Source organism: Chrysochloris asiatica, unplaced genomic scaffold (assembly GCF_000296735.1).
Source record: "Chrysochloris asiatica unplaced genomic scaffold, ChrAsi1.0 scaffold00017, whole genome shotgun sequence".
Taxonomy (NCBI): Eukaryota; Metazoa; Chordata; class Mammalia; order Afrosoricida; family Chrysochloridae; genus Chrysochloris; species Chrysochloris asiatica.
This window is the reverse complement of record NW_006408535.1, coordinates 31,624,554-31,645,527: the sequence shown is the minus strand read 5'-3', so window position 1 is coordinate 31,645,527 and position 20,974 is coordinate 31,624,554. Positions and strand designations below refer to the sequence as shown.

Sequence of the window (20,974 nt, the reverse complement as noted above, 5' to 3'; positions counted from 1 at the left end):
ATTTAGAGAACAGTAGTGGAACTACTACTAAAAGTGGATGTCACTAAGCTGTGCCTGAATCAAGCCATGGTATTTTCAATTGTCTCATATGCATGCGAAAGCTGAACAATGAATAAGAAAGACTGAAAAAAGAATTGATGCCTTTCAATTATGGTGTTGGCAAAGAATATTAAATATACCATGGGCTGCCAGAAGAACGAACAAATCTGTCTTGGAAGCAGTACAGCCAGAATGCTCCTTAGAAGTGAGGATGGCGAGACTTCGTCTCACGTACTTTGGACATGTTATCAGGAGGGGCCAGTCCCTGGAGAAGGACATCATGCTTGGTAAAGTAGAGGGTCAGTGCAAAAGACGACCCTCAACACAGCAATGACTGTGAGGATGGCACAGGACCAGCCAGTGTTCCATTCTGTTGTACACAGGGTCACTATGAGCTGGAACTGACTGGACGGCACCTAACAACAACAGTGGAATTTATAATCATATAAGGATCTCTTAAGTTAAATACTGGGTAGCCTGGCCTCAAGAAACCACAGAATAGATTTAGTTACTTCGAGAGTTTTAGCACAATTACACAGCAGCAACTTAGGTTATCAAAGGCTTCATTTCAAGAAAGCTAAAAAAGCACCAAAGAAATCATATGGTAGGGACTTATTCTCCCCTCACCATTTACCTCATCTGCATCAACTATTTCCATAACTCTTTCCTTGAAGAATTTGTTGAAGACCTCAGAGGTGATGCTGGCTGCCTTCTTCATCAGGTTAAGTTCTCCATCCTCCTTTACAGCAATGGTGTACGCCACCACTGCACTGATATCTATCTGCAATGTAATGTGTTAAGACTTTTCAACACACACACATATACAATTACTAAACAAATCTCTTTCCATCTGAATATTGCAACAATATTAAGTTTATTCCACACAAAATGCATTTAAACATGTTTCTGCAATCAGTGGATGGCTACAGACGAATTCTCTTAGTAATAGTAATAATATACTTGTCTTAGTCTTGTTAGGGTGCCTTAGAAAAATCCTACCAAAACAGTGGTTTCTGAGGGGATGTACTGGGTGAGTTCATGTTCAAGGGTAGCAAGAGATTCCTATGAGAATTTACTTGGAAACCTTACTCCCAACTATAGCTCTGATCTTGCCCCATCAGACTTCTTTTTTGATCCCCAAACTCCAAGGATATTGTAAAGGAAAATAGCTTGTGTCCCTTGAGGATGCTAAAACTACCATTTTGACGTGATATAAATTGAAGAGAAAGGTTAGAGTGAGAAATACCAGCTCAGAAGTATACAGAGCTAGGTGTAAGAGTAGATTGAGAAACAATAGCTTTATATATTTTGATATTTTTGTTTAATAACATTTCTGATTTCGTAGCAGTAGTTTCTGACTTACCCTCGTATTCTCTTCTTGGACTTGACTAAACATACGCTAGTTCTTTATGTATGATCTAAGACACTGCTAGCTAATGCACTGCGTAGAATGTAAAAGTCTTCTCTAGAGTTTTCTCTAAAGACTAAAGGAAGATAGGCAGAAAGGAAGGGACAAAAGGAAGAAAAACAAAACCTTTTTTTAGACAAGAAGATTTTCCCCAGTTTCTCTCTGAAGTAGTTGAACTATCTCCTGAATGCCCTAAAAAGTAGAAGTGGCTCACTGCTTAACAATAAATGGAAATAAACACTTGGTTTTGCTCAAAACATCCCTTGCACTTTCTGTTCATGCTTTTGTCCCCATCACACTTTAGTCTTCTCAACTCCCAATTTGTTTGTCTCCTTGAGTTTTCTTACTTTGTCAAAGCCCTCCTTGTTGAGACAGTCATTCCAACTCTTCATGAACTCTCCAGGGAATTTGTCTTTGCTGAACACTCCAATCTTCTTACCATTTTTGCTTTCTTTAATGGCTTCAATCATTTTGTCAAAGCTGCTCTTATTACTTTCATTCTATCAAGTGTCAAAAGAAGAAGGGGTTTGTGAATTAGTTTTAGAATTAAACATCTATGGTCTACTAGTAATAGGCAGAGAGAGGAATATGCTAAACTGTAGAAAGAACAACTCCTCCTACCCGCTACCCACTTCTCTAGGGCAGACAGCAACACACCTAAAGTTATACAAATTTGTTTGGCGGTTTTCATATATTTAAGTGAAAGTGTTGTAGAAGTTAGCACAGCGATTCTTAAGAACAGCTAATAGCATTAGATGAACAATATTCTGAGAGAAAACTCTTAAATTAGGTGGGCAATATGATAAAAAAGATCACATTTAATAAAAACTAGAAATGAGAAGAAGTTTTCTTTAGGATATTTAAGGCTATTTGCTCTAATTAAGGCACTTTGATGCTAAAGAAACAAACTGTCAGGGTCCTTGAAATGGACAAATAAAAGATCCCATAGTCTCTTTTGTTTCTGCCCCAGAACTGAGAAGAGTTAGAGGCATACCTCATAGATAACTGTGGTTTTAGTTCTAGACCACTACAATAAAGAGACTATAGTAATAAAAAGCAAGTCACAAGAATGTTTTGGTTTCCAAGTATATATGCAAATTATGTTTACACTATACTGTAGCCTACTAAATGTGCAAACAGTATTATAAAAAATTTGAAATACAGTGAAAATTACCAAAATGTGACACAAAGACAAGAAGTGAACATAAACTGTTTGAAAAATGGTACCAAGAGACTTGCTTGATGCAGGGCTGCCACAATTGTTGTTTATAAAAAATGCATTATCTGCAAAGCTCAATACAACCAGGTGGGCTTGTATTGAACTCTCTTCTTCCTAACAATGACAGTGTGAGAGAACTTTGCAATTATAAACACACTGTGATAATTAAAGTTTTGTGTCAACTTGACTGGGATAGGATTCTCAGTGATTTAGCAATAAAGATATAGTAATCCCCCATTAAGTCCTGGTGTAGTCACTGTAGGATCAGCACTGGACTGTGAACCACAAGATTGGCAGTTCAAACCCATAAGCTGTTCCTTGGAAACACTTAACGGGTTGCTATGAGTTGGAACCAACTCACTGGACAGAACCTAACAGCAGCAGCAATCCCCCATGAGAAGATCTATTAAAATGTAATCATCTCCAAGGTGAGATCTGCTATCAAGCAAGGAAGTTTCCCAGGGGTGTGTCATCCAACACCTTTTATTTTACAAAAGATAAAAGGAGAGTGAAGTGAGCAGAGAATAAGGGACCTACAGCCACCAGAAAGAGCCAGAAGTGGAGTGTATCCTTTGGACCTGGAGTCCCTGCACTGTGAAGCTCCTAGATCCAGAGGAAGACTGATGTCAAGACACATAAAGATCTCCAAGGAATATTGGGCCTACAGATACTGAAAGGAGACAAGGACCTTTCAGAGTTGGCAAAAGAGGAGAAGCCTTCCCCTAGAGCTGGCACTCTAAAGTTGGACTTCTAGCTTCCTACACTCAGAGAGAATAAATTTCCCCTTGTGTTCTTTGAAACACCTATAAGGCATTTGTTCATCACTTTTAAACATTCTGTCACATTTATGACATATTCCTTATTAATCCTGACCTTTTCTCGTATCAGCAGCGTGATGGCAGGGGCCCCATTAGCATTTTCATTTCCCTTTGTATTGGCAATCTGTTTCAAGAACTCCACTTTTTTCTTGCTGGCCATAAAGATGATTTTGTCATCACAGAAGACCATGATAGTGTCCGTTAGTTCATAACCAAAGAGCCATGTCTGGGAAAAGACAACAGTGACAAAATTACAGATACAAAATTTAATGGACTCATACAGAAATATCTGTAGATAAAATAAGATTATCTGGGTTTGGCTCAAAATAATCTAGGGTAGAGAAATCAGGGTGTGAATTTAATATAATGAGACTGATTTGGAGTTGAGATGTATTAAAATTGGATGATACGTACATGGGATAGAAAATGTCATTCTATTTACCCTTTACAGGTGTGCAGTATTTTATAATAAAACTTATCAAATCATTTGGCTAATCTGTGTTTATAGCAATGTGAATTAGCTTTGCTTAACGGAATGGTAGTAGTGGTGGTAGTAATACTGTGGAGTTGGTTCCAACTCATAGCAACCTTACATAGGGTTTCCGAGTATATAAATCGTCACAGGAGCAGAAAGCCTCATCTTTATTCCACGGAATGACTGGTAGTTTCGAACTGCTGATCTTGTGGTGATCAGCCTGACTCATGACCACTACTCTACTAGAGCTCCTTTCTTAATAGAGTAGAAATAGATATAAAAAAGGGCTAGAGTAACACCTCAGAGAGCTGTGTATTCTATTTCCCAGAAGACTGTTAGTTGCTTACCAATTGTTTTTTGTCTCTCAAAATGGACTCATGATTTTTAGCTGGCATACTGCTCAGCAAGGAGTCCTGGAGTGGCACTATAGGATAAGCTCTGGAGTGCTAACTACAGAGTTGGTGGTTCAAAACCACCGGTCTCTACAAAAAAACCCTACACAGGGTCGCTTGAGTTGGAACTGACTCAATGGCACTTGACAACGACCCATCAAAAGGATTATCCCTTATTCCTATCCTTCTTTGCAGTTAAGTATGGTTATAAGACTAAATTTTGGCAGTAAGATACAAGTAGAAGATTTGTGTAGAACTTAAATAATTTTGTTTAAGCTACTGTTGCTTCATCCAATATGGTAGTTACTAGTTACATGTGACCACCGAGAACTTGAAATATGCCTAGTGAGACTGATAAATTGAATTTTTAATGTGACAAGTAACTACTATATCAACCAGCACTATAGATAACTCAACAACCTCCAGGGATAAAAATTGCAGTAAATCTCTTACCTGCAAAGCAGTTGATTTGGCATAAACAATTTCTTCGTCAACACCCACTGATACAACAACGGCATCAATATTGGCATACTCATCTTCTCCTTTCTGAAAAACACAGTAAGTAATTTAGTCATTGTCTTTTCCAACTACCAAAACAGGAATACTATATATCCAGGATAGTAGTAGTGTTTTCCTAATGGAAGGAAGTTGTAGGTTTATGGTACATGCTAGATTGGCCCCCTCACAGTCATTAGTTACAATTTTTAAAAACAGCTTTATTGAGATATAGTGCACACATCATACAGTTTGCTCACGTAATATGTATAACGCAATGATTATTAGCATATTCAGAATTATGCAGCCATCATTATAATCTAACTTTAGAACTTTTTCATCACTTTAATAAGAAATTTGGTGCCCACCTGCTAGTCATTTCCCATCACTTTCTACCTTCCCCAGTCCCAGACAACTGCTAAACTGCAGTCTCTGCGGATTTGCCTATCCTGGAAGTTTGAAAGAAATATAATCATACAATATGTGGCCTTTTGTGTCTAAGCTTTTTAAACTTAGGGCAATGTTTTCAAGGTTCACCTACATTTTATTTTAATATGTATCCATTTTATTTTAATATGTATCAGTACTGCATTCCTTTTTATGGTAGAGGTACACATTTATTCATCAGTTGATTGACATTTGGGATGCTTCTATTTTTTTAGTTAATATGAATAATGCTGCTGTGAACATTCACGTACACGTTTTGCTGTACAAGTATGTTTTGCTGATCACTTTTATATCATCTTTTTAGAGAAATAAATATTCAAATCCTTTGCCCAGTTTTTTTTTTATGTTTTATTGTGCATTATGTGATAGATTACATGGGAGAACATTAGCTTTACATTCATCCTATTGTGTATCATTTCATTGCCATGGTTACAATCCCCTCCATGCATCATCAACCAACCAAAGGGAAGCCTGCCTCCCGGTCGTCAGCACACAGCCCCTCTCCCTCTCTGGGTCTAAAGTCCCCAGCCACTCCATCTCTGCACATCATTGTCACTGCCTCCACCTCTGATGTCACTGCTTCTCTGGATAGGGTCCCACTCTCCGTTCTTCTCCCTTGATGGTCCCAGGGGCCTCCGCTCCTAGACCGCAAAGTCAATCACTCCCCTCCTTTGCTACAAACGTCTATCTTTACATTTCCAACGCTCACAATCAGTCTTGACAATTATTCACTATTGTATTACAAGAGACCTATCCGCATCTACTTTCATCAGACCCGCCCAGGCAGATTGGATACTACTCAGTGGAGATTCTACCTTCCTCCACGCCCTCTGGATCTAGGCTCCCCCTTGAAAACATGTAAGCCAGTCACTCCTTGCCTTTGTAGCCCCCACTTTTGGGTAGCCAATGTCCAAGTTGCCCATCCCTGTCTACTCTGTGTATGGAAGGGGTGGGAATGATCCTCGCTACAAAGATTTGTTCCCTCTTTTGAGCTACTGCATCCATAGGTGTAGGTCAAGTTCATCAAGTTGTATCAGATTATTCTTTTTTTCCTCTTCTTTCTTCTTCCAGTTGAGCTCTGATCATCCAGTCATTGAAGCCAGGTCAAGTGGGTATTATCTGCAAGTGTAGGTGTTCTTATGCACATGCCCTTTTTTCTTATCAGCTGGACGCTTCACTCTCCACGTTAGTCCTCTGTGGCTATGTCAGTGACTCTAGGCCCAAGAGTCCCCAGGTCTTTCTTGCCACACTGCTAGCCAACCAGGTCTCCATCCAGGTTCACAGGAGTCTACTGAACGTTGTAGGGCTTAGCTCGCAGCTTCATTGCTGTTTTTCCCTAAATTCCCCTTATCAGTGACAAACGAGGTTACCAATCAGAGAGTGTATTCCCATTGAGTCTTAGTCTTGGAAGGGGGTTTGCCCTGAGGGGACCCGACCACTTGCCTAGATGTCTCCTGGGCGAGCAACTTGCTTGTTCTTGTAGTAATCAGTTGGACTACCTATATTGTTTTGTATTTTTCCTTTTGGTCTTTCTTACAAGAAGTATCTTCTGTTCTTCTAGCAGCTCCAGGCTGGTCAGCTTGCCCTTTTAAGTGGAAATTTCCCATCTCAGAAGATTCTGGATGTGGTTCAGGATTCCACCTATGGTGTTATGTAATACAGAGGCTCTGCCTGAACCCTCCTACGCTGGGCACGTTGTAGCCCCATTTTAGGTATTCCAATCAGTTATAGGCAGAAGATGGACTTACACGCTTTCTAAGGTGATATTTCTGGCTATTCCTTTCTTTCCCCCTCAAGTGTCTATTTTATAATGGTATGCCAGGGAAACCAAGATTCAAAAGACAACCAAGCATCTTAACATTATTTCCCCCCTTTCCCCATTCCAACCATATCTCAATCCCTGTATCCCAAAGCCCTGTTGTGCATACATAATTATTTACCTCTGTCCCATTTAGCCCATGCAACCCTGCCTAATTGTTTTCCCATCCGCTTTGTTCTTCCATTCCCCTCTCCCTTCTTGTGCATTGCCCCCCTCCCAAGCACCCAAACTATCCTGTGTCTATTCCCTACCCTGTGTTCCCCTTTGCCCAGTTCTTAACTGGGCTATTACTGAGTTGGAAACTCTATTCAGGGTCGCTATGGGTCAGAACCACCTCGAAGGCACTTCACAACAACACCATTATTGAGTTGTAAGATTTTTAATATTTATTCAAATACAAGTCCCTTATAAAATACAATTTGCAAATAGTTTCTCACTATATGGGGCTATCTTTCCATTGCTAATGGTACCCTATGAAGCACAGCGTTTTCAATTTTGAATAAGTCCAATTTATGCACCTTGTGTTTTTAGCGATATATCTAAGAAGAAATTACCTAACCTAAGGTCACAAAGATTCACTCTTAAGCTTTCTACTAGACAAGTTTTAACTATTACATATAGATCTCTGATTCAGTTTGGAGCAAATTTTTGTGTATGGAGTAAGGCAGGAGCTCAACTTCGTTTTTATTTGCATTGTTGAATATTCAGTTGTTCTAGTACCATTTGCTGAAAAGACTTATTTTTCCTTCACTGTAACGTTTTGGTACCCTAGTTGTTCAGTGCTGTCGAGTCGGTTCCAACCCATAGTGACCCTGTAATAGGGCTTCCGAGGAGCAGCTGGCAAGCTTAAACGGCCAACCTTGCAGTTCAAACAGGTTTGCAATCTGATGCATTAACTCACAACGTCATACCAGGACTCCTTTGGTACCCTTAATGAAAAACAATTCACCATAAAAGTGAAGACTTATTTCTGGACTCTCCATTCTATTTCCATTGATATGTTAAGTCTCCTTATGCCAGTTATCACAATGTTTTGATAACTGTAAATTTGTAGAAAGAGCAAACTGCTCAAGGCAAATATTCTTAACTAGTTAAGCTAAATAAACTTTTTTTTTTTTAGAAAACTGAAAAAAAAAACCACACCTAGATACTCTTAAGACTTCAGAGATTATTTTTTATTTAAGGTTAAATATTATCTCAAAGCAATAGTTTCAGTCCTCTTGACTCCAGAAATTTTGGATTCTATGAGAAACTGAAATTTTGTTCTATATTTTCCCTCTTTGATTAGGCTTGTTCTATAGAATCTTTGACCAAATTGCTCAGTAATGTGAGCTGGGCACCATGCTAACCCAGTAATGTTAGCTGGGCATTTCAGGTCCCATGACAAAGGTGGCAGCTACTCACTCATGGAGGCCCACTAGCTCTTCTTAGACAGCTCTAGAGACCAAAAATAAAGGGAACAGAAAGTGTCATATTTCTCCCATGGAGTAGCAAGGTTATTTGAACTGTTGGCTTTGTAGTTAATAGTCCAGTGTTATCCTACACTGTCACCAAGGCTCCTTCTATTAAGACCAAAAGATTAGTAATTCCATGCTATGAAGTCAAATTTAAGGTTTCTCTTATGAAGAAAGAAGACTTAAAAAATACTCTCTCCAATTAAAACTTCTGGTTAGCAGTAAGAAAACAACTATTACATTCAGATAAGAGTGGTAACCAAGGGCTCTATTTCTCTACCATAATAAAATACATAGCTCAAAAAGGTTATTACAACCTGAGTGGAGACCTGGTTGACCAGCTATGTGGCAAGACCTGGGGACTCTTGGGCCCAGAGTCAACTGACATAACCACAGAGGACTACAGTGGACAGTGAAGCGTCCAGCTGATAAGAAAAAAGGGCATGTGCATAAGAACACCTACACTTGCAGATAATACCCACTTGACCTGGCTTCAATGACTGGATGATCAGAACTCAGCTAGAAGAAGAAGAAAAAAAAGAGTAATCTGATACAATTTGATGAACTTGACCTACACCTATGGATGCAGTAGCTCAAAAGAGGGAACAAATCTTTGTAGCGAGGATCATTCCCACCCCTTCCATACACAGAGTAGACAGGGATGGGCAACTTGGACATTGGCTACCCAAAAATGGGGGGCGGGGGGCTTAACAAAGGCAAGAAGTGACTGGCTTACAAGCTTTCAAAAGTGAGCCTAGATCCAGAGGGCAGGGAGGAAGGTAGAATCTCCACTGAGTAGTATCCAATCTGTCTGGGAGTGGCTAATGAAAGGAGATGGGAATAGGTCCTTTGTGATACAATAGTGAATAATTATTATCAGGACTGACTGTGAGGGTTGGAAATGTAAAGATAGACATTTTATAGCAAAAAGAGGGGAGTGACTGACTATGCACTTCAGAAGCTGAGGTCCCTGGGACCATGAAGGGAGAAAAGAGGAGTGCGGGACCCTACCCAGACAAGCAGTGACACCAGAGATGGAGGCAGAGACAATGACGTGGAGAGATGGAGCGGCTAGGGACTCTAGACTGGGAGAGGGAGCGGGACTGTGTGCTGATGACGGGGAGGGGGGTGGGGGGAAGGCTTGCAGGGCATATCCTTTGGTTGGTTGATGATGCATGGAGGGGACTGTATTGTAACCATGGCAATGAAATGATACACGATAAGATGAATGTAAAGCTAATGTTCTCCCATGTAAACAATCAAATAATTTACAAAACATTTTTTTTTTTTTAAAAGGTTGTTCCATTGATCTTCAATGAGAAAATGCCTTCTTTTAGGTTGGTATAGACCAAGGCAGTGGTATCGACTGTACTTCTTTACTACTTCACAGAAACAAAAATAGCCCATTTCATTTATAAATCTCCTCAAACCTGTAGAAATGGTGAATATTATGAAATCCTAGCCCTTGAGTGCAGGACTTTTTAATTTTCTGTGTAGAGAAATGAGAAGTACACAAAGCAATTCTACTGAACACTACATATGATGGTTGTCTTAAGGAAAAGCACCCATACTATTATTTGAATAGAAATTAAACTAGTCATATTTAAGATTTGGGTATCTGGCAGATATTTTCGTAAAAATTGAGTCTGTCACTTTAAGGAAAACTGATTTGTTACCAATGACAAAATTTAGCCTTCAAGTAATAATTAAAAATTTGAAAAGCATCTCTGTCACTATGAACCTGACTGACAAGTTCTCTACTTATTCAAGACTTTTCTGATAAGATCAGTGGTGGTATCTACGTACATAGTTCTTTGATAGTATAGAATGTATAATTTATGGTAAAATGTGTTAAAAAGACATACAAAACTCAGGGAAGATAAAAATCCAGTATTTTCCAAATAACTTACAATGTTACAAAGTCACCCATGGGTAAAAGATACAAAATGTACTGCTATGGTTTCAACATTACACAATACAATGAACTTTTCAAGAGATTTTCATTTATAGAGTTTTAGTGTCCAAGAATATCCAAAATTATCTGGAAAGGCTATTAAAATACTACCCCTTTCCCAGCTTAATTTATATATGAGGCCTTAGGTCGGCAGTTCAAGCTCACCAGTTGCTCCTTGGAAACTCTACATAGTGTTGCTATGGGTAAGATTCGACTCAACAGCACTCAACACACAACTTTATGTGTGTGTGTGTATGGAGCTCTGGTAGCATAGTGGTTACTAATCAGGCTGCTAACAAGGTCGGCAGTTTCAAACTACCAACCATTCTGCAGGAGAAAGATGAGGCTTTCTGCTCTGGTAAAGATTTACAGGCTCGGAAATTCTGTGCAGGGTCACTATGAGTCGGAACCAACTCCATGGTACTTAACACACACACACACACACACACGATACAACCCACACAAAGACATTTTGGGGTCCTGAGTATAACTGAAGAATATAAAGGGGCCCTGATTTAAAATTTGAGGATCACTGTGCTATATGATTCCTAAGATACATTATGTTAACTTTAGCTTCATTTTCCTCCTTCTAGTTTTTTGTTACACACCATATCCCAACTTGTAAGTAAACATGGGATTGGGGCAGTTATATTACAGTCTTAATGGCAGCACTGATGGTGATGTGCTATGGAGTTGGTTTCAACTGAGAGCAACTCTGAAGGCTTCTGAGGCTATAAATCTTTACAAGAGCAGATAGCCTCATCTTTCTCCTACAGTGGCAAGTGGATTCAAGCTGCTGACCCTGCAGTTAGAAGCCCAATGTATAATCCACTATGCTACCAGGGCTCCTTACAACCTTGATAACCTCCTATACTTAAGGCTATGTGCTCTGGATACAGATGTACAAGGTGGCTTCAGAGAGTTCACAGAAAAATTCCATCGCCTTTTTTTTGAAGACTAGGGAGAAGTGGAACATGTTTTTTTGTTTTCATTACCTTTTAATTCCATTTTTCCACAAGCTTTTTGAAGTCCCCTAGTGTAATTTCATTCCTAAAAATGTTGTTGATAAAATAATCACTTTGATAGTTGAAGTGTGGCTGAAAGTAAATTCTGAAAGGCAAGGAAAGGAGACATGAAAATAATAAATACAGGAAAGAAGTAGGATAAGTAACGCTGCAGTGAAGGGACTGCAGCAGAGAAGTGAAGGGTATGATTTGTTGAACGTAAAACTGATGATCTTTTCTGTAAACCTTCACTCAGCTCATAATAAAAAGTTAAAAAAAACCTTCACTCAGCTCATAATAAAAAGTTAAAATACAAAGGGCATCAACATGTACAAAAATTAAAAATACATACCCAAACCAAAAGTCCCTGCCACTAAGTAGATCTGACTCAAAGTGATACATAAAGTTTACAAAGAATGTAATTAAGTAACTCAATCATGAAAAATATGGAGGGAAATTACTGATTAAAATTAGGAAGAAAAAAGACCTACATATTTTTCTATGAAGATATGGGAAACAAATGCAACAAATGTTGAGGATTTCAATTCATTTAAAATGCCCAGTTTTCCATGTGAATTACAAAGGTGAGATGAACTCTAATCTAGCTTGGAAACCAATTACTCTGACCATTTCATAGAACCCTCTTGATTCCTTCTTTATGTATCAGGCAGGTGGTAGCTAACACCAGTATAAATCAATGTATTCTCAGCAAAGTTTAAATGAGATACAGGTAATGAATTCAGGGGAAATTATCTGAAAATGTGATTCAACAAAAAGGACTACTGAAAAACCAAAGTACGATTTTGACAGGGATGCAAATTTACATGGACATACCTAACATGAGGCATAAATGTCTTACAAAGATTATCCTGGAAAGTAATTTTTTGAGTTTGTGGGAGATAAGGCCAGCAACACTTGCCCCAGGACCAACCAGTTCCACAGCACACTCCTAGTGCCAGCCTATTAGAGGTAGTTGGAGCTTAAATTGGGTCAGATTTCCACTGATCTCTTCCGCTGGGGCTGATCTTCAGGGACTCAGACTTGAGCCCCAGTCTCATCTGTGCTCCCTTTTCTAGCTGAGCCATCAAGTAACAATGACCCCTGGTTTGCCCAGACCCTCAATAACCACCACTTTCTATTTGTCAAATTCTTCTGAGTCCAATTGACTTAGTCTTCCTGAAACGGGTATTTCTGATGAGACCAGCCACTTTTTGTATCACGTGCCTTGCATTTATTATTTGTAATTCTAATAATAAAAATATTTGTATAGTATGTTTCACATGTAAAACCCCTTATCTTAACAAGGCACACTCAAATCTGCCATGTAAATATACAGGCAGTACTTATACTAAGGCATCTTCGTGTGGTGCTGTAGGATAAGCATGGACTGCTAATTACAAGGCGGGAGCGCCTCCGAAACATGGTCACTATGAATGGAACTGACCTGCCGGCATTTAACAACAAATCACACTGAAGTTGATTTAGACTTTTAAAAAATGGTATTGAACGTAAAATATATAAAATGCATACACTAAGGTTAAAAAACATATTGTCTTAATTAGGATTGTATTACATTATCATCATTATATCCCCACAGATGAAAACTAATTTCTTTGGAAAGTTTCTGATTTTTATCTATAAGACTGAGGCTCATTTGGCAACCTTTTTCAGGTAGGATGCTGGCATACTGGTGACTTCTTAAGTTCACTGGAAAGTTCTACTTTCACAAACTGCAAGCAATAGGAATCAAGGTAATCATTTGTCTTCTTAGAGACTACATAGCTAATGGTTAAGACTTGGTAGCCAGACTGTCTGGGTTTGAACCCTTCATTCCACCACTTATTTTGACATAATCTCTTTGTGCTCAGTACAGCAGTACACTGACAGGGAACCGCCAAAAATCTGATCTGATGTTAGATAGCTCTTAGCTGGAAGCAGAGAATACAAGAAATATGTTTACCTGTGTTTTACTGAGTATGCAAAGGCATTCGACTGTATGGTCCTTAAAAACCTGTGGATATCATGGCAAAGACTAGGTATTCTAGACACTTAGTTGTGCTAATGAGGAACCTGTACCAAGAGGCAGTTGTTCAAACAGAACAAAGGATACTGCATGGTCTAAAATCAGGAGAGGTGTGCATCAGGGTTGTACTCTTTCACCATACAATCTGTATGCTGAGCAAGTATCTGAGAAACCAGACTATATGAAAAAGAACCCAGCATCAATATTGAAGGAAGACTCATGAACAACCTACAATATGCAGGTGACACTACTGTGCTTGCTGAAAGTGAAAAGGACAGGAAGTACTTACTGATGAAGATCAAAGATATACCTATATACCTCAACATAAAGAACACAAAAATCCTCACAACTGTACCATTAAGCAATATTACGCTGTTGTTGTTAAGTGTCGTTGAGCTGATTCCCACTCATAACGACTCTCAATAGGGCTTCCAAGGAGCAGCTGGTGGGTTTGAACTGCTGGCCTTGTGGTTTGCAGTAAAGTGCTAACTATACATCACCACACATCATGATGAAGGAAGCAAATACTGAAGTTGCCAAGGATTTCATTAAACTTGGATCCACAATAAATGTTCATGGGCGCAGGAGCCAGGAAACTGAACATACTGCATTGGGCAAATCTGCTACAAGAATTTTTTCAATAAAGATGTCACTTTAAGTACTAAGGCCCACCTGATCTAAGCTGTGGTATTTTCAATCACTCATATTCATGTGAAGGCTGGACAGTGAATAAGCAAAACTGAAGAATGGATGCCTTTGAATTACGGTGTTGGGGGAAAATAATGAGTGAATATGGGTTGCCAAAAGAATGAGCAAATGTCTTGAAAGTACAGCCAGAATGTTCCTTAGAAGTGAGGAAGTTGAGATTTGGTCTCATGTACTTTGGACATGTTATTAGGAGGGTCCAATTTCTGGATAAGAATACAATGCTTAGAAAGTAGAGGGTGATAGAAAACGAGGAAGACCCTCAACAAGATGGAGACACAGTGGTGGCAATAATGGTCTTAGACACAACAACAGTTGTGGGAATGACACAAGACAAGGACACATTTCATTCTATTGTTCACAGGATCATTTTGAGTCTGAACCAACCTGACTCCAGTTTACTCAATCACAAGTAAATACTGTTGAGTATTGAGGTAATATGCATATGGTATAGAATAGTGTCTAGCTAATACTACTATGCAAGTATTTGCCATTATTATTATAAATTGAAGTTTGGGTAAAAGTTTATAAAGCAAGTTAGCCTTCTATTCAATAATTTATATGCATTTTATTTTGCACCAGTAGTTGCAATCCCCTCATTATATATAATTTCCTCAATGTTACCACATTCTTCCTACTCCTCCCTGGATTCTGTTTTCATTCATTTTTCTTTCTGCCATTCCTGCCTTCTGGATTTCGTTAATGGGTAAATGCTGACCCTTTGGTCTGTATGGTTAATTGTTCTAAGTAGTACATTTCCCCCAGATGTTATTGTTTACTTTATAGGCCTATTGTTTAGCTGAAAGGTACACCATTATTATTTAACACTGGATTGGCTAGTTGTTAAAAATGCACAGTATAACATAGCACTATTGTTACTTATGTTAAACATTAGTTAATTATACAATCAGAGTAGAATACATATGGCTGCTGGAACAGACGTTCTGAAACAGATGATTTAAGGGGCTATATAAATGTGGCTTTAAACATTCAATTACAAAGCAATGAAGTTATAGACTTCTCAATATTCTTTTAAATCTCATGATTACATCAAGAATCTGTTTTCATGGGTGATGGGGCAGATAATATACAAAGAGGTTGGCAGAGGAAAGATGAAAGTAGCAAGAGACACAGGGAGGAGTAAAACAGTTAAAGAAAATAAATGTAAATACTGTAAATTGATGGTACATTGAGGGGATTACAATCATTGTAATGAAGCAAAGTATATGATTTGCTAAATGTAAAACTGATGATCTGCTCTGTAAACCTTCAATTTTTTTGCAAGTGATAAAGATATAAAGTTATCTTTTCTGAATGTATTTAAGTTTAAAGAGTTCAACCATGTTTTGGATGATGAAAAGAGGTCAGAATGGTAAATGAGCAGAGCTGAAGTATCTACATCTGAAGTACTTTCACTGAGAAGATACTGATGAAAAGTATGCATGCCTCCTAAGGCCTTGATAGGCTCAGAACTTAAGAAACAAAATTGGGAAGGGGAATGGAGTATGTAGATAGATTGGAGAGACAGAGTGAGTGAGTGAGTTCAGAGCTTAAAACACAAGGATTGGTAAGCAAGTTCTAGAGATGGACTCCAATTTTGGGAATCCCTGAGACAACTCCTAATCTTTCTGCAGTAGACTATTTCTGGAGAAACGGGCTTGGAAAGGCTCCAGACTCCAGATATCAGGTCCAGCAGAAGGCAAGGGTCACATACTGAAGAATTAAAGTCTGCATTCTAAACGACAATGTTGTTGTTGTTAGGTGCCGTCGAGTCGGTTCCGACCCATAGCGACCCTGTACAGGGTTTCCGAGGCTCTAAATCCTTATGAGAGCAGAATACTTCATCTTTCTCCCGCAGAACAGCTGGTAGTTTCGAACTGTTGGCCTTAAGGTTCGCAGCCCGATTCATAACCACGATGCTACCAGAGCTCCTTACTAAATGACAATAATTGGGAACAATATCCCAAAAACAAAAATCAGAGAATTAGTCTTAAAACATCTAGCCTGACTTCAGAGAACTTTCAGATACTGATATTTGGAGTCCTCCTGGCACAAGCCAGCTTGTTTATTCTATAGTGACACCAGTTGACAAGTCCCATTCATGTAGCACTTCTAATCTAATATGGTTGAGCTAGCCAAGAATTACTTTGGTTTTTGAGAAGTCTCCAATATGTAAGAGAAAAAGCAAACAAGCCCAGAGGAAATGGACAATGCAGATGACAAGGAAAAAGAAATTAAGTAGAGATATCCCTTTTAAGAGAGAACTAAAAATAGTAAATCCCGGAAACAAGAAAAACAAAAAACGGAAAAGATCTTAGAACTCTTAAAAATTACAAATAATAGCTGAACTAAGAAAACTTTCAACAAAAGATAGGAAAGCAGAAACAGTTCCTTAAAGTAGAAGACAAAGAGATGGGAAGTAATATAAAAAGGTAAACAATGGATTTAATGTAAGAAATCTGAACTCTACTAAGTAGGAATTCCAGGGGAAAAAGAGATCACTGAGAAAATGAAGAGAAGAAATATATTAGAGCATAAGAGAAAATTTTCTGGAACTCAAGGATGTTAGTCTTGAGATAAAAGGGCACCACAGTTCCCAACTCAATGTAAAAGAAAAAAGACTCAAACCAAGGCATATCACTTTGGAATTTCAAAGCACAAAGACTAAAGAGAAAAAAACAGACTTAGATATTGGAATGAAAGAGAAATGAGATAATATCAGTCTTCTCAAAATTAATACTGAAAACTTGAAGAAAAACAACAGCTTCATAATTCTGAGCAAAAACTTTTCAACTTAGCATTTTATGCCTACTAAGTTAAATTATGAACAAAGTGAGGATAAACAACTTTTTAAAGACACACAAAGCACAAAAAATTTACATTTTATGCATTCTTTCTTAAACTCTTAGAGAAAATGCTCTAGTAAACCAAAGCAACAAATGGCTCATTAATAGCAGGGTGCCCTAACAAGGTCTCAAGCTATCGCATGCTTGGATACTGACTGTACTACTCATTCCTTGGAGTCTCTGGAGCCCTGAAATGGTGGAATAGCCCCCTTCCCCAATGAACAGTCCTAATTATATTACTAACTTAATAATTATAATTGGAAAAGAGTATCGGTGAGGTGAAGAAACTGGAATCAATCCTCATCCATTGCTGAAAGTAATATAAACTGGTATATCCATTGTGGAAAACAATTAGGCAGTTCCTCAAAAAGTTGAACATAGAATTACCATATGATCCAGCAATCCCAATACCCAGAAAAAGTCATAGCAGGAACACAAAAACTGGAACACTTTTCACAACACCCAGAAGGTAGAAACAACTGAAATGTCTGATATTGTTGTTGTTAAGTGCTGTGGAGTCGGTTCTGACCCATAGCGACCCTGTACAGGGTTTCCGAGGCTGTAAATCTTTACGGGAGCAGAAAGCCTCCTCTTTCTCCTGCAGAGCAGCTGGTAGTTTCGAACTGCTGACCTTAAGGTTCGCAGCCCGATTCGTAACCACTACGCTACCAGAGCTCAAACGTGGTACGTCCAAACACTAGAATACTGTATAGAGAAAAGTGAAGTTCTGATGAATGCCACTATACGGATGAACCTCGAAAACATGTTGAGCAAAATAAAAATATCAGATTTATATGAAATAAGGAAATATATAGAAACCAAACATTATAAATAGTTACCAGGGGTGGGGTGGGCGAGGGAAAGGAGTGAGCACTGGTTAATTTATGCTAATGCAAACAGCAGTAGGATATTTGGAAAAGGATAATATTAATGGTGGCACAGGACCTAAAGAATGTAATGTCATTGAACTGTAAATGTGGGAGTTGTGCTGGTAAATATTTTGGTGTATATACTGGTAGCGTAGTGGTTATGAATCGGGCTGTGAACCTTAAGGTCAGCGGTTCGAAACTACCAGCCGCTCTGCGGGAGAAAGATGAGGCTTTCTACTCCCGTAAAGATTTACACCCTTGGAAACCCTGTACAGGGTCGCTATGGGTCAGAACCGACCCGATGGCACTTAACAACAACATTCCCAATTTAAAAGAAAATCATAATAATGAAAAGCCTGGCAAGCTTTGAAGGACTCAGAGAATATAAAAGACCAGAAAAGTCCACAGGTCATTCCTAAGACTCATCACTAACCCCTATGACATTCCAATGTAGATTTGATACATGTGTGCCCAACCCCTTTTCTGCTCTTAAAAGCTATAACTTGAATAAGGGGCAGGAATGTCTGCACCAGACCCAAACTGTCACTGTAGAGATCTACTGTTTGATTTTCCACCGAGTCCATTTTCTCATTTCTGCAATGACAATATCAGATAGAACGCTTCAAGTTTTCATAACTCTCTACACAAACAGCTAAGTGTGTGATACTACAATCATTTTTAGGACCCAAGTTATAAAAAAAACTGTAACTAAGAAATGTTTTTATCGTATTAGCCTAACCCTTGCAAGCTCAACTTGTAGACAGGGCAAGATTAGAAGTAACACATTCATTCTCTACATTCAGCTTTTTAAAAGGCAGGGGTAGAAACTAGCTTAGTAGTTTATGCTCTACAACTCAAAGTGAAGAGCGAGCTGAAAGCAGTTTTGAAAGACTTATGCTGAAAGTGGGTGGCAATCGCAAACCAATCAATTTTATTGTAACAGGTTTTTTTTTGTTTTGTTTTGTTTTTAATGTGAGCTGACAGCATAAAGCTTGGGATTTATACTGTTAACTTCAAGTTCCTATCCTATTTCAACTCTATTTTCTTACTGGAGTAGAGTTTAACTGCTTGGCTGCAAATTGAAAGGCTGGAGGTTTGAAGTCTACACAGAGGTGCCCTGCAAGAAAGGGCTGAAGGTCTAATTCTTTAAAAAAAAAAAAAAAAATCAACCAATAAAAATCCTCTGGAACAGTTAGTTCTAGGCAGACACACATGAAGTTGCCTTAAGTTGGAACTGAGTCAATTGCAAATGGTTGTGGTTTCTTATTCAGAAATGAAAAAATAAATGTAAATGTAAAGGAAGAAAAAGTATAAAATGCACTTTATTATTCTACTCATTCTGCTACAGCTAAGGATTGTTGTTAAGTGCTGTCAAGTCAGTTCCTACTCAAGGCCTGTATAGGGTTCTCAAAGAGCATCTGGTACATCTGAACTCCAAACCTTGTGGTTCACAGTCCGGTGCTGATCCTACAGTGTAAAAATGTATCCCCAGGAAACTATGATCTTTGGTGAAGCAGATTAGAAGTACTATATGGAAATTCTGCAGGTGGGCTCTGCAGAGCTATGAAAAAGAATAAAGTTTTTTATAATTGGCAATTTTACACAGGACTGACTCATAAGTTATCAATACCTAACACCACTGCAATGATGTCATTAAGTTAGAGGACCATCATAAATTTTTCTTTCACTGACATTTTCTTAGATTTTTGTGTCTCAAAAGAACACATGCTAAAATTGTAAAGACTATATAAGACTATAAGATAAGCACTGGACTGCTAGCCACAAAGTTGGCAATTCAAACCCACCAGCTGCTCCTTAGAAACCTAATTCAGGGTTGCTATGAGTCAGAACAACATCAGTATTTTAATAATTGCTGTGGAAATGAGGCCTAAAATAGCCAAATGATGGTTTAGAAACAACCTGGATAAAGCTGCAACAAGACCCTAGATTTCAGATTCCCATACTGGCACTATTTCTATTATATCAAGATCAGTTATGTGGTTTAAGCTTTAAATTAAATTCCGGCATTTTTATTACATCCCAGTGAATTCATCCTGGAGGAAAAAAAGCCTGTAAATTAAATTGAAGTTAGAGCGCCAGTTAAGTTTTTAAAAAACTAACTAAACAGTTGCTGGAGAGTTGGTCCAACTCACAGTGGCTCCAGAACTATGCTCCATACCAATAAAATTTTAATGAGCTTTTTTCTTGATAAAATGATTAGACTGGTGGGGCAAGTCAATAACTTCTCTTTCCCTCACTGGATTTAAAGACTAGCACTAGAGAAGAAGTCAGCCAATATGTTTGCAGCTCTCATTTCCTACACAGGATAGTTTTTTACATCTTGAATGTATTATATCAGGGAACTGTGAGCTCTAAATTAAACTCTAAATTGCTGGGAGTAGAAACAATTTTCACATAAAAAGTGTGTGCTTTGGGAAACCATGAGTGATGAAGAAAACTTGTGATTTTTAACAGCACACTAGTATTAATTAATCTTTAGAAAACACTAAGGTTTTTTGTAACACAGATTTTTGTTTAAATATAAATATGATAGTGAAAAACATGTGGCAGATGTTAACCAACAATTTATTTAAAAAAACAACATGCTCAGCACCTGTTTTACCATAGAGCTCTTATTTTAAAAGGCAACAGAGAACCCATTTAACTTTGAATAATATAACACACTTAACTCAAAAGATGAAACATGTACAGGGAACTCAAAATGAGTGGTAGGAAAATGATACAATTTTAATAGTTTGGTTTTCAGTCAAGGATTACGTTGAAAGATAACTTCCAATATTGAAGTCAGAACTGATATTTTTTGTCAGGAAGGTTTAAAAAAGTCTTTATTAGTTATTACTTTCCTGTGAGTTCAGAAGCCAGACTTAAACTAGACAACTGAAGCTGCACCACGGGATGCAATACGAGGCATGTTAATAAATGACTATAGCAAACACAAATTTTAACCGTGAACGTTTGGTGCGGCAAGATGGGTCAATCTTTAAGA

General features: G+C 38.2%; 1 protein-coding gene across 1 annotated transcript in view; it reads right to left on the bottom strand.

Moving 5' to 3' along the window:
• SUPT16H (suppressor of Ty 16 homolog (S. cerevisiae)) overlaps positions 1–20,974 on the bottom strand; it is a 42,604-nt gene that overhangs the window by 20,731 nt on the left and 899 nt on the right. The window contains 4 exon segments of the mRNA XM_006878316.1: positions 674–820; positions 1,795–1,947; positions 3,540–3,710; positions 4,805–4,897. Of these exon segments, the coding sequence (XP_006878378.1) occupies positions 674–820; positions 1,795–1,947; positions 3,540–3,710; positions 4,805–4,897 (564 nt within the window).